This window comes from Acinonyx jubatus, chromosome X (assembly GCF_027475565.1).
Source record: "Acinonyx jubatus isolate Ajub_Pintada_27869175 chromosome X, VMU_Ajub_asm_v1.0, whole genome shotgun sequence".
NCBI classification, from domain to species: Eukaryota; Metazoa; Chordata; class Mammalia; order Carnivora; family Felidae; genus Acinonyx; species Acinonyx jubatus.
The window spans coordinates 77,737,328-77,750,749 of record NC_069389.1 but is presented as its reverse complement, the minus strand read 5'-3'; the positions used below and the strand labels follow the sequence as shown (position 1 = coordinate 77,750,749).

At 38.1% G+C, this 13,422-nt stretch overlaps 1 protein-coding gene across 4 annotated transcripts in view; it reads left to right on the top strand.

The window, feature by feature from the left end:
• The window catches only part of PCDH19 (protocadherin 19), a 152,749-nt gene that overhangs the window by 56,689 nt on the left and 82,638 nt on the right, over positions 1 to 13,422 (top strand). For all 4 annotated transcript variants that reach the window (XM_053201440.1, XM_053201441.1, XM_053201443.1 and 1 more), the window contains one exon: positions 9,215 to 9,273. In XM_053201440.1, coding sequence (XP_053057415.1) covers positions 9,215 to 9,273 — 59 coding nt within the window. The remainder of the gene's footprint in view (positions 1 to 9,214; positions 9,274 to 13,422) is intronic.

Genomic DNA, 13,422 nt, shown 5'->3' with positions numbered 1-13,422 from the left:
TATTTGACTGGGCTGTCCAGCTGGGACTGGAGAAGTATCTTCAGTTAGTGTGTGCCAAATTTATCTTTGTCTAACTGCTAGACTATACTCTCCTGACTCACTCACTTAAAGTAACTAAGAAAGTCATTTTGAGGAAAATAGGTATAAAGCAGTGACTTCCTTGGTGTTACCATCTTGTGTTTGCTTTCTGTCTCAGTAGTTGGTAATGCCAAGAACAGTGATCCTGGGAAAATTTCTTATTGTTCTTGTTTTTGTGGCATGGTCTAGCTGATTTGGTATTTAACATGGCTGTAGCACTTAACCTGTGTGTTTGTTTTTCTTGGCTGTTTAAAGGGGGAATTACAGCACCTGCTTGTAAAGTACTTGGATATTTGGGGATGAAAGGCACTCTGTGCCTGCAAAATAGCTTTAATATGCTGTAGTTACATATTTGGAGATGGTGATTGGACTTCAGCATTTGTTCCAGTGGTGAATGTGATTGATAGCTATTTACTTCTCAGGTTGAATTTTGTTTATGTGGGATGAGATAGCATGGTTCACATGATTGGATTCATCTTATTCACTTTTCAGCTACTTTTACTCACACTGAGATCTTGTTGATTTTGCATTTGTACCTAGAATAGGCATTAACTGGTTCCTGAGAGCATTTGTACCTAGAATAGGTATTAACTTGTTCCTGAGAGCTGTTTATAAGCACATACTATTTTATAGTACACAGTAGCCCACAAAACACTTAGAAAAAGATCCCAGAGTCTTATTCAGAAACCTGTGCTCATCTATTTAATGGTATGGCACTTAGCCTGGTCTTTCAGCAGGCTCTTTGCCTCTGAATTGCATGGATTCCTGAAGTTTTCTGCAGAAAACTGCTGTATTTCTCAAGGAAGTCTTTGTAGTAAAATTTGCAACTGGGCTGCTCTTCTAAAGGCATCTCTTTGACCCAATCAAAGATGAAGGCAGAGAAAAGCGCCTTCCCTAGGCTGCTTTTGTCACCTATAGGTAGTCTGACCACATTCATAGTGCCAGTGAAATTTTAGGAGTGATGATGAAAGGCCACCAAGAGGGGAACTCTTTCAACTTGACTTGTTGGATGTTAACCACATGGCCTGTGTTTCCCATAGCTAGCCTTGTCTTGAAAGCCACTGGAATCCTAGAGTTCTCTTTCACATGTAGAAAAGTAGCTGCTGCAGCATCAATCTGTGACTCAGAGATTTGTAATGTGGCAAAGCCTTATCTTCTTACAGAAATTTCACCTAAAGTATCCAAAGTGTTTTGGAAGCACTATCATGTGTCACTTCTGTCATTCCCAGAGATGTGGTAGGACTGATAGATTTAGAAGGGAAGAGTTGCCGCGGCACCTGGGTAACTCAGTCAGTTGAATGTCTGACTTTGAGTCAGGTCATGATCTCATGGTTTGTGGGTTTGAGCCCTGTGTTGGGCTCATTACTTTCAGCCTGTCAGTGCAGAGCCCACTTCGGATACTCTGTCTCTCTCTCTGCCCCTTCCCTGCTTGCACTCTCTCTCTCAAAAAATAAATAAAACATTAAAAAAGATAGAAGGGTAGAAAGCACCAAACTGTTTCAGCTTATCCCTGGCAGTTATATCCAGACTACTGTATATTTATAAGGCACTAGTTGGGAGTGAAGACAGAGAACAAATTGTAACCACAGAAAGCAGTGTGTAGAATGGATGCTTTCTGAAGAAGCAGGACCACTTGGCCTAATAGAATTGGTCATCTGCTTTAATTGTAATAAGTAGCCTCATTATTAGCCTCTTCCATCTCTTCTATGTTCATTCATTGATGCATTATATGTATACTTGGTAAGTGTCCAACATTGTGGCACTGAGAACTCAAAAGAGAGGGATGCCTGGGTGGCTCAGTGGATTGAGTGTCTGACTCTTGATTTCAGCCCAGGTCATGATCTCACGAATCATGAGATTGAGCCCCGCATGGGACTCTGTGCTCACAGCATGGAGCCTGCTTGGGATTCTCTCTTTCCCTTTCTATCTGCCCCTCCCCTGTTCATTCTCTCCCCCACTCAAAATAAATAAATAGACTTAAAAAAAAAAGAACTCAAAAGAGAGCTTCCAGTCCAGTTAGAAAATGAATTGACTTACATACTACACATGAAATAATCATAGAACCTAAGGAAATGCATAACTACATTGCATAGTCTGTACACAGTGCTGAGAAAATGCTAAGCAATGTGGGATGACCAGTGATGTGGATATATTAAAAATGAGAGAAATTAGATATGGGGGAAGTAGAAGACTTATATTTTATAACCATTCAGTTAAAGATTTAGTTGAGATTTAATGCTAAATCCATCAAGAAACCCCTGAAAAGGGTTTCTTGAGCGGTTGGAAAGAGAAGTGCTGTGATGAAAACAGTGGTTGAAGATTATCCACATAGTGCTTTGCAGAATGGGCTAGATCAAAAGGCAAATAATGATGAGAAAATGGTGTCACAAGGTGAAGGCTGTGAAAATGGAGCTAAAGGAACACATACATGCACTATTTCTAAAAAACTTAAGAATTTTATAACCCATTTCATAGAAGAGAGAGGTTGCCTTTATTTATGATGTGAGTTTATATGTGTAAGAAAAATAAAGTCCAAATCCTCCTGTGTAAGTCACCTATCTTCATCAAGCCTTTATGGTACTATTTATCTCTATGAAGTAGCAGTGTAATTTTCAAAGCTGAATTCTAGCAGCCTGTGTATAAGTATATGCATGTATCTGCAGGAGAGCATGTGCCACTCTGTGTGTGTCTGTGTGTGTGTGTGTGTATGTGTGTGTGTAAGATGGGGGAGGGAGGGAGGGAAGGAGGGAGATGGGGGTGGGGGAGAGAATGAGAATAAGGCTGAGATGTGTGTAGTCATAGTTACTGGGAGCTTACTTGGCTTGTTTTCCAGTTCAGGGTAAATATGAGCTTTCTGGTGATGGCAGCTCTAGGAATGGTGCATTTTATTCCATCTTCATTAATTCCTGCTTCAGATGCTGAGGTCTGGATGGATGAGTATTTGAATATACATTCTAGCTGGAGGCATATTGGCATTTTATTTTTATATAGAATTTACATTTTCATTTTATGTGTTGGGCATAGGAAGTAGGAAAAAGCCATTTGCAATTCATTTCCTAAAAATGCCCGTGAGAAGAGATGCCATTTGAACATCTAAAATAGCAATCAGTTTTAGAAAAGGTTATGGTTCTTTTCATCATTGATCAATAAGCACAATTATCATTATTAGACATCAGCAGTTAAAAAAAAAAGGACTAGCATTTTAAAATCACTTTGCTGTGCATCTGATTTGAGATTCCAGTTTTCCTGTTTATGTTGCTAAAATGATTAAGAGTTAAAAAAACAAAATAATAGGTAACAAATTGCAATTAGAATGCTTTTCAGTTTGATGGGACTTTTAAAGTGATTTTTAAATGGCTATTCATTTTCAAATGAAGACCTTAAAGTTTGAGGAATCTCTGTTTTAATCTCAGTGTTTGCAACCTTTTTTAGCTTTGTGTAGTGACCTGGGGATTTGTGATACTGGGCAAAGATTCTAGTCCTAGATATCTGCATTTATTGGGTTTCTATCTCCTTCGGGTTGAAGTCTCTCCTGGTGATAAATGTGGTGCTGAGAGAGTCACGGTCACTCTTTCAGAGAAAAGGGTAAAATTCAGTGAACTGTAAAAGTAATGCAAAATGACTATTAAAGTAGGGCATTCTGGTACCTTGGAGGCCTGACAAAATGGAAGCATTTGACTTCTGATGTTCCAGACTTATTAACATAGAGACATAATAGCATATCACCTACCCCAAAGTCTCACTGGAAACCCTGCATATCCAGGAGGGAGCTCAGAATAGAAAGTAATCATCAGAGAAGGCTCCAAAGCAGGTAAAGAAACCAAAAAGCAACAAGAACCAAAACATTACACAAAGTCTCTGTATTAAAGATCATGTAATTTCCCTTCTAAAACAACATTTCAGCTCTCCGCCCAGACCTTAAGTATTATTTTCTAGCCAAATATAATTAGCTTCTAAGAACACAGTAGAGTAGAAGTATCAAACTCGAAATGGAAGAGGAGCTGTTTTTGATATATTGATAGCACTGAGAAATAACAATACTGAGTGTTTGATAGCAACGTGATGAAGGACATATGTTAAAAATTAAAGACAAGAACTCAAAAACCACAGCACTTTGGGGTCAGTGAGTGTACAGGCAAAGCCTGCATGGTGCAGTGATTTATGTTTAGAAAGGTGCTCCTAAGCAACCAATAAACAACTATATGATTCCCTTCAGAAACAAGGTAGAATGGTTAGGATTTTAAATAAATATTTTAGTCCTTACAGAGGAAAGCCCTAAGCTGTCTAAAAAACTCAGCTATCTAGAAGTATTTATTCTTTAGGTTTTCAGAAAATCAAGGTTTTATTAAACCTAAGCCAAGTGAGAAGTCTGTTCTCAATGAGTTTCTAGGATAAACACTTCTAATTAAGGAAAGGATTTGGGATAAATATGTTAAATGATAGGAAAGTGACTTTTATTTTCCATTGACACTAGAAATAAAAGTTTGTTGTAGACCCATTTTTTATGTTAAAATTAGGTTTTCCAGAAACAAATGTTGTTCTTGTCTTTTTACTGTGTTCCTGTGTTAACTTGGCTGTCTCATTAGACATGGGGACATTTCCTAGTGAAATTAATGTGACATTTAGAGAAAATTTCCCCTCTCAAATGTTTCATGTTATTTGCCATTTAGAATACTTAGAGAGGGGATTGGAATAATGTCAAGCAAATTTTGATTAAATAAGGCTAACCAGAAGCCAATACATTCATACAAAAAAGAAAAGCTCTTTTATCATTTCTTAAAACGTGTATTTCTGCTCTAATTCTTTAGTCTATATTGAGATGGCCTTGGCAAATAATCTGACAGAAGGGATGCCATCTTCTAAATAGCTGGGCTTGCATTAGAAAACACAGCACACCGGGTCAAAGCCTGTGGTCTGTCCTTTGCTCAGGACGGTTCTCTCCTCTGGATGTACATTAGAAGGATCCTGAGAAACTTAACAGAAACCTATGGGGGAGGGGAAGGAAAAAAAAAGAGGTTAGAGTGGAAGAGAGCCAAAGCATAAGAGACTCTTAAAAACTGAGAACCAACTGAGGGTTGATGGGGGGTGGGAGGGAGGGGAGGGTGGGTGATGGGTATTGAGGAGATGAGCAATACCCATCTTTTGGGATGAGCACTGGGTGTTGTATGGAAACCAATTTGACAATAAACTTCATATATTGAAAAAAAATAAAATGTATATCCTCAGGCAAGTACTGAAACCGCCCCCCCCCCAAAAAAAAAAGAAGTACCTGGAAAGTTTTAAACAAATACCAATGCCTGGGCCACTCCAGGACAGTTACCTCAGAATCTCTTGGAGTGGGACTTTGGCAACAGTATTAAAAAAAAAAACACCCAAATTCCCTAGTTGATTCTAATATGCATTAGGACTGAGAACCACTGGCTTAAGACATGCAAGCTATTCATTAAGAAAAGATTATTTCTTTCTTCGGGGTGGTCTGAGTCTCACTCTTTACTCCATCTGAAGTGTGGAAAAAATATACGCTTTCAATGCACAGGAGTTGGGTTTGAGTACATGCCTTGAATCACTATGAGCAAGAACACTTGATGTCAATATACATAGACTCATAATTGGCTATCGGTAGCAAATTACCTCAGTTGTTTGGAATGTAGTATTAATGGGGCCAGAATAGTGTGTCCTGTCAATTAGAATAATTCTGTTTCATAGGTTGTTTCCAAACTCCAATTAAGTGGCTTCACAGAGACCTGGGACTGATTATAAAAACAAAAAGACAGTGGATGACTCAGCATAGCCCTATCCACTATGGGAAAATTGGTTCTAGGAATCTACCTTATGACTAGTGCTTCTAATTTCATGGGGGTGCAGCATGGGACACCTGCCTATTATGGTTTGTGCCAGTTTGGGGAATGGAATATTTACACTTGGACCCACAAAAATGAGTGGCTTAGTCTTGTAGAGTAAAAAAAAAAAGGGGGGGGAAGAAAGATAAGAAGGTGATTTAAGCTTTAGTGATACTCTCCTACCTACAGTGGCAGATCATGCCTGGCATGTTTGCCCAGGTTAACCAATCTGTATCCCAGAGAGAAGGACAGAGCACTGATAAAGTCTCCACAAGCAAGCCTTCTAGACTTATTTCTTCTTTTAACTCATTGCCTGTGAGTGGGATTCTCATGGTGAGATATATTATTCCATTAGGATCAAGAAGTAGTACAGTCACCAGGGATAGAATTTGTATGGTTTTGTTTATTTGCCCATACATAGAGTTCTGGCACAATGGCTGGAGGTCAGGTCTCCAAAGAGCTCCATATTCCATGCACATTGCACACAGGTTGGATGCCTCATATGCAAAGCTATGCAAAATATTCTACTTGAAAACTGGCTTCTTTAACATGACAGTATCTTGGGATGCTCCTCAATGCTTTTTTTTGCAAAGCCAGTATCATCACAATTTCCTTCTTTTGCTTCTTTGTGTCTATTAACTTTCTTGAAAAAATGACTTAAGTAAGTTTGGAAACTGAAATGAAATGTGTTCATGCTACTCTTTTATTGCCTGAGTGAGGTCAAATTCTCGATCCTATTTGGGGTTGTGGGTTCTGTAGAAAGCAGGGGATAAAGGATTTCCCACCATGTCTACCATGAGTCATGATAAATTCGGTTGAACTTCCCCTTTGGATTAATGTTCTATTATCCTTATTTTACATAGGAGGAAAGTGAGGCATGCATAAATGAAGTAATTTACCCAAGGTTTCATGGTGAAACTAGACATTGAACTCCTGAGTACTTAATCAGTTTCCTGTTTTAATTGGATAGCATGGTTTTTGGCAGGTGGGGAACTTCTACTTGTTAATAGAATATGTATTGAATATCATAGAAGAGCACATTTACACAGCATATTGTGTGTTTATTATGTTGATATAATAAATTAATTCAAGAAATGCTTGTTGGTTGACTGACTGATGGATAACCTCTTCCAGCAATACTTCTAGCATTGTATTCCCAATGTAGCTTCAAGTTTGCCTCTTCTTCCTGTAGTTATATTTGTAACAATTTCAGCATCCATTTTATTTTATTCTATATCTTTAATTTACATCCAAATTAGTCAGCATATAGTGCAACAATGATTTCAGGAGTAGATTCCTTAATGCCCCTTACCCATTTAGCCCATCCCCCCTCCCACAACCCCTCCAGTAACCCTCTGTTCTCCATATTTAAGAGTCTCTTATGTTTTGTCCCCCTCTCTGTTTTTATATTATTTTTGCTTCCCTTCCCTTGTGTTCATCTGTTCTGTGTCTTAAAATCCTCATATGAGAGAAATCATGTGATATTTGTTTTTCTCTGACTGACCAATTTCGCTTAGCATAATACCCTCTTGTTCCATCACGTAGTTGCAAATGGCAAAATTTCATTCTTTTTGATTGCTGAGTAATACTCCATTGTATATATATACCACATCTTTATCCATTCATCCATTGATGGACATTTGGGCTCTTTCCATACTGTGGCTATTGTTGATAGTTCTGGTATAAACATTGGGGTGCATGTGTCCCTTCAAAACAGTATACCTGTATCCCTTGGATAAATACCTAGTAGTGCAATTGCTGGCTCATAGGGTAGTTCTATTTTTATGAACAAATTAGAAATGAACTGATCCTTTTTATTTTTTACTCTCCCACTCCATTCCTTACAACAGAACCAAAAATCACTTGTGGTTTACATTAAAGTGGATTTTAGCCTGTACATAAAAGTAGTGTGAATAGATATTATAGAGCCCATCTTCAAATGAGGGGCATGCAGAGGGCATGAGCATGCCTGAGTAAGTACAAGACAATGATGGGATTTAGATTCCTTCTCAATATTCTCTCCTCCTTTTTCCTGCCTACTTACCACCCCCCATCCCCACCTACTCTAGATACTTAGGGTCTCTACCCTAACTGTTGGGTGTTTGATGCTCATGTGGTAGTTGCATCTACTATCACCTATCCTGTTCTCCTCTACTAAACTTTCAGTTCCTTGCAACCAAAATCTGTGTCTAAGAGCCTAGCACAGTTAATGTCTGACAGGTAGTCATCTGAAAGGAGTCTGGTATTTTGGTAGCTAGACAGCTATTGTGTTTCCTTTTCCAGGCACTTTTAGTTGAAGTCATTTCAGAAGGTCCTAAGGAATGATGGGAATGGTGGGGATGGAGATGATTTCTGGTAGAAGAGCAGGAGGGTGGAGGAGATGTGTTTATGCATTTTCCAGTGTATACGATGGCTCAGTCAGAATAATACTTGAGTGTTGGGAGTAAGATCCACTGTACTAGAACTTTCAGTTACTTCAGTGTCAACTTTTCCCTGCATTCCCACCTTCTAAGGCTGCTCCCTTTCGGTGCTCATGAACTGTTTTCCCATCTCATTCATCTGGCAGGTATTTTGCATTTGTTTTTGTAAAGCTGTTGCTCAGGCAGTCTACTGTAACCAGATTAGGAAGTGGTGTTTTAATGATAGGAGCTGAGACAGGGTTTGCTTGCAAGCTTCATGTTTCACATGAAAAGCTTTGGCACTCCCTGTGGACTGCCCTTCATCCAGTTTCAGGCATAATAGTTGTTTTCCTTTATATCTGTGATAAAACGAAGGCCTTCCTGCATAACTAATGCTGAGCAAAATGTCTTAAAACAAAAGGAAGTGCAGAGTTTAAATCCACAGTAGGGGATTAGCTTGTCTGTATTTCCATATCTATGGAATAAATATTTTAACATGTTAATTATGTACTACTAATAAAAATACCTTTGAACTTCCAGTCAATTTGATAGGCACAGAATTATATCCACTGGGAATGGAAAACAATTAGTTTCTGTAAAGATTGTAGGTCATGTTGTATCTTCCTCTAAGTGGTTGCATGGTCAGTAGCCATCCATATTATAGGGGATGTTTGAGTAAAGTTCATCTTGGTCTGTAAGTGAGGGCTGCTTCTACAGAGCCCTCAGAGCCCTAAGCAGGCAGCAGGCATTCCTCAGGGTGTTACCCAGCTATGGCCTTGGTTTCTGATTCATTCATTGCTTCTCATCCAGTAGAAAAATTCCTCATAAGTAGGACAGTTTGGCTCTTTCCGTGAATCATCTATGTAACATTTTTAATCTTTTTTTTTCCCATTGCAGACTGAAAACTATTCCTTTGACTCCAACTATGTGAACAGCCGAGCCCATTTAATCAAAAGGTATGTTGATTCGCTTGCCTCTTTCAACAACTAAGCTTGATTTAATATATAGAGAAAAATAGATTAAATTTTTAAATGATGCCTTTGTTTTTGGATTTTAAAATAAATGCCTATCTGCTTCAAAGATATTTGAAAAATTCAGAAAAACATTAAAAAATAAAAAATGATGGTGATTCCATTACCCCAAATAATCACTGTTGGCATTTTACCATATTTCTTTACATCAAAATGTATTCATAAACACAAATTAAAAAAAATTGGGATCATATTAAAATGTAGTTTCAGTTGATGATTTTGAAATCTAATGTTAGAAAACATACTTTCACAATCATGTTCATATCAAAATTCCTGTTGCTCTTCACTTTAAATGAAGAGAGGCCTTAATGTGGAACTTTCAATGAATTTCAAGATTGCTGTTGTTTTGAAAACTTTGGAATCATTTTAAAGATATTTTAATGGAAGATAAACTAATTTCTTACCTTTTAAACAGTTTGAATTTTTTTTTTCAACGTTTATTTATTTTTGGGACAGAGAGAGACAGAGCATGAACGGGGGAGGGGCAGAGAGAGAGGGAGACACAGAATCGGAAACAGGCTCCAGGCTCCGAGCCATCAGCCCAGAGCCTGATGCGGGGCTCGAACTCACGGACCGGGAGATCGTGACCTGGCTGAAGTCGGACACGTAACCGACTGCGCCACCCAGGCGCCCCACCTTTTAAACAGTTTGTAGGTGAGAGGGAAAGAAAAGATCTTTGCATGATTCACTACTTCTTAAAATATTTGGAAGTGTTTCAAATGTAGCATTCAAAGTTAAGATTTGTGTGATTGGTTGGTCATAATTTAGTTATCCATGGAACCAAAATGTATGTGAATACAGAGCTGAATACTGCCAAGGAAGATTCCCTCTGTTGCAGTGGACACTAAGGTTCAGGAAGTCTCTAAGGAGGGAGAACTAAACAAACTGGAGAATTTACTGCACTGAAAAACCAGTACTGACTATTTAGATAATGCCTTTATTACTGCTTCATGCAAATATCCTCTTGAATGGTCTAGTTGTTATTCTTCAACTAAAATTGAACTCTGAGTGTATTTGTTAAAATAATATAAATAAAATAGAGAGGCAAGCAGTGTATGTTAGAGCTACAGTAGAGAAGATGAGAAAGTTCTATTATTTTTCTGGCTCTAATCCCATAAATTTACATCACCAAATGAGTAGGATTCGAAGAATGAACTGGCTGGTTGAACAAACAACTTCAATTCATATTTAATTTAATTCATGATGCACAGTAACCCCTGAAAACATGCTAATTTTATCTATATTGGTCCCGAATTGCTTGTGACCTTGGGTGATGATTGTAAATTATCATTAATCAAAATGAATATCCCAGCATTACCAGTCATAGCATAGTTTGGAATTTTTTTTGAGGGGTTTGGAGGAATCCATCTCAAATATTATCTTAGCCTACAGAATAAAAACAAAAGCTAAGGAATTCAAAATTATCTGGTTAATAGGAAATAAAACGCCTCTTCTTGTGCAATGATTAGAGTAACTTTGCAGCAGAAATATACTTCATTTTCTGTTTTAGGACTGTTATTTCAAAGCTCCTTTTTAAAAATTCTGATAAAAATGATGACTTGACTTATCCTTACAGGTCCCCTGGGCTAGCTCTGGATACCTGGGAATTCTACGAACAGGTTAAACGATTAACGTGAGCCTGATTTTCAGAGCATAGCAAAAAGCTAAGACTCTGGGGACCCTCACTGTCTTAGGTCAGCCCTGAATATCCAATGCACAGGCAGACCGGTGAGATGAAAACTTAATGTTCAAACGTTTAGTCTACAGCAGCTTTGGGACTCACTAGGAACCTCTGATTTGGATTAGTTACTTATATGATTTTGTTTACACATGCATACACACAAATTGCACAACCTGGAATGGTTGACAGGCTTTTGGTGGAAAAATCTCCTGATGTTGCCTGAAACCCAGAATAGTGGCTTTTTACCAGGGACCACTTTGATGAAGAGGAAACATCTGAAAATTCAGGGACACATGCATTTTTGCCAGGTTCTGTTTTTGGAACCTTGAGGGATGTAGAAAACTACAAGGGCCTTGGAATTTATGGGATCAGTTGAGAGTAGACAAAGAACAATACCTGGAAAGATACAGGAAATCTTGTGTGCTATGCTTTTCTGTGAACTAACCACTTTAAATGTAAAATGTGTGGAAAATGCTAAGAGAGGGTGGTAACATCAGGTGATAAAACCATGCAAACTGTGTTCAAATAGCTCACAGTGATGTTTGAAAGGGGTTTCACTGTATGTGGTTTCTTGAGGATCCATTTACATGCATGGAAAAAATCTCCTACCCAGTAAATTCTGAATCTTATTATCAGTTTTAATTTTGCTATCAAGTCCTATTACTTTGAATCCAATTTTGGGTGAATTTTGAGAACTTCTTTTCCTATCCATTTTCTTTTCCTCTATTCACTTTCTAGTTATCCAAGGATGCTCCTTGGACCCTTATTTTTGGCATTATCTAGCTGTTGTTAACTTGTTCAGTTTATATTCAGGCTTCTTATTCTCTCTCATATCTATTTACCTTGGGTAAACTAACAGAAAAACAGAGAGCAAGGGGGTTCCCCTTAGCCCAAATCAAGGTTAAGAAGGGGAAAGACTGTCTCTGTAAGGGAAAGGGAAAATATATGGCATGTAATCTTTGCACCATGGAATCTGGTGTTATATTTTTGTAGTTTTTGGGTTTTATAATATCACCTGAAACCTGCAGGTGTACCTAAGGCTTATGTCAGAATTCCATATTAACAAGCCAAGATGGTTCAGATTTTTTTTTCTGGATGGACTTTCTTCCTGCTGTTTGTTTCCTTGCTATCTTCTGAGAGTAAGGAAAGCCAGCAGTTGCACTTTGCCCCCACTGCAACACTCTCTCTCCTCATGCTTGGTTTCTGTGTTGCTGTCTTATATCCACTCCTTAAGTGCTTTTGAAGCAATATCAAGCAGGGCATGAGGCTGTAGCTCAAAGAGAATAAAACAGGAAATGAACAAGGTACTGAAACAGTGTAGAAAGGAAAATGAACATTGGCTCCTAAATCATACATAGTGTTTTCCTTTCCCACCCAAATTGTTCTGGGTGTTTTGCAGCTCCTAGTATGATGCCTTGTCTATAACTAGTGCTGGTACATGTTTATTGAATGAATGGATGAAAGAAGTTGAGGAAAATCTCGCATTTTTTCCTTTGAAAACTAGCACTAAACTTCCCTATAAAACCAAAAATTTCTGACCTTTGATGTGCATTAGGATCACCTGTGAGGCTTGTTAAATTCAGTCTTTAGCTCCCTCCCTTGAGAATCTCCAGTTTTCATACATTCCCAAGGTGACTGTGATGCAGGTAGGAGGTCCAGGAACCACTGTGGAATCATCCCTATATTCTCCAAATATAGTTACAATAATCTTTTGACTTTTACTCCCTTTTCGTTCTTATTCTTACATGGCATTCCTTGGGTATGTGATGTCATCTACTAGGAAGATGTGACCTATTACCTTTCAGGTTATTTTGTCTTTTGGAAAGATTTCCAATATATTAAGGTGTAAATACGGGTCAGAATTTGAATAATTTTATTCATGAAGAATTTTCTGAGTAACTCTTATGTTCAGAGTCTTGCTCTTCAAACAAAATCTGTTTTCAAAAAATCTGTCCCTCTGTTGGCCACCAGCACAATAATAGAAACATTTGTATTTACAATACCATTGCAAACAGGTACCCCTAGTTTATTGTCCCAGAAACAGTTTTACAAGTCTTTCATCGCCCAAGAGGTACACATGTAATAAAGCAAGTTCAATCAGATTTTTTATGTCTGGCATAAATTGTTCCTTGTTTTGGGTGAGTAGCCATTTAGCAGGCTGTTTTACAATTTGCAGCATTTGCTCACAGGGTCTTAAACTTCCTTTCACAAATCAATTCATTAAACCACTAAATGTCCTGACAAGATTAGAGTAAGTGGTACTTAGTTCCTCAGATGGGCAAACTGATCTTTAAGTGGCTTAACTATTCCAGGGTTTGGGGGAGGGGAGTAATACCCCTGGCATATTTTCAGAGAATACATGTATTTTTTGAGCTTTTAAAAAAGGTTTTAGT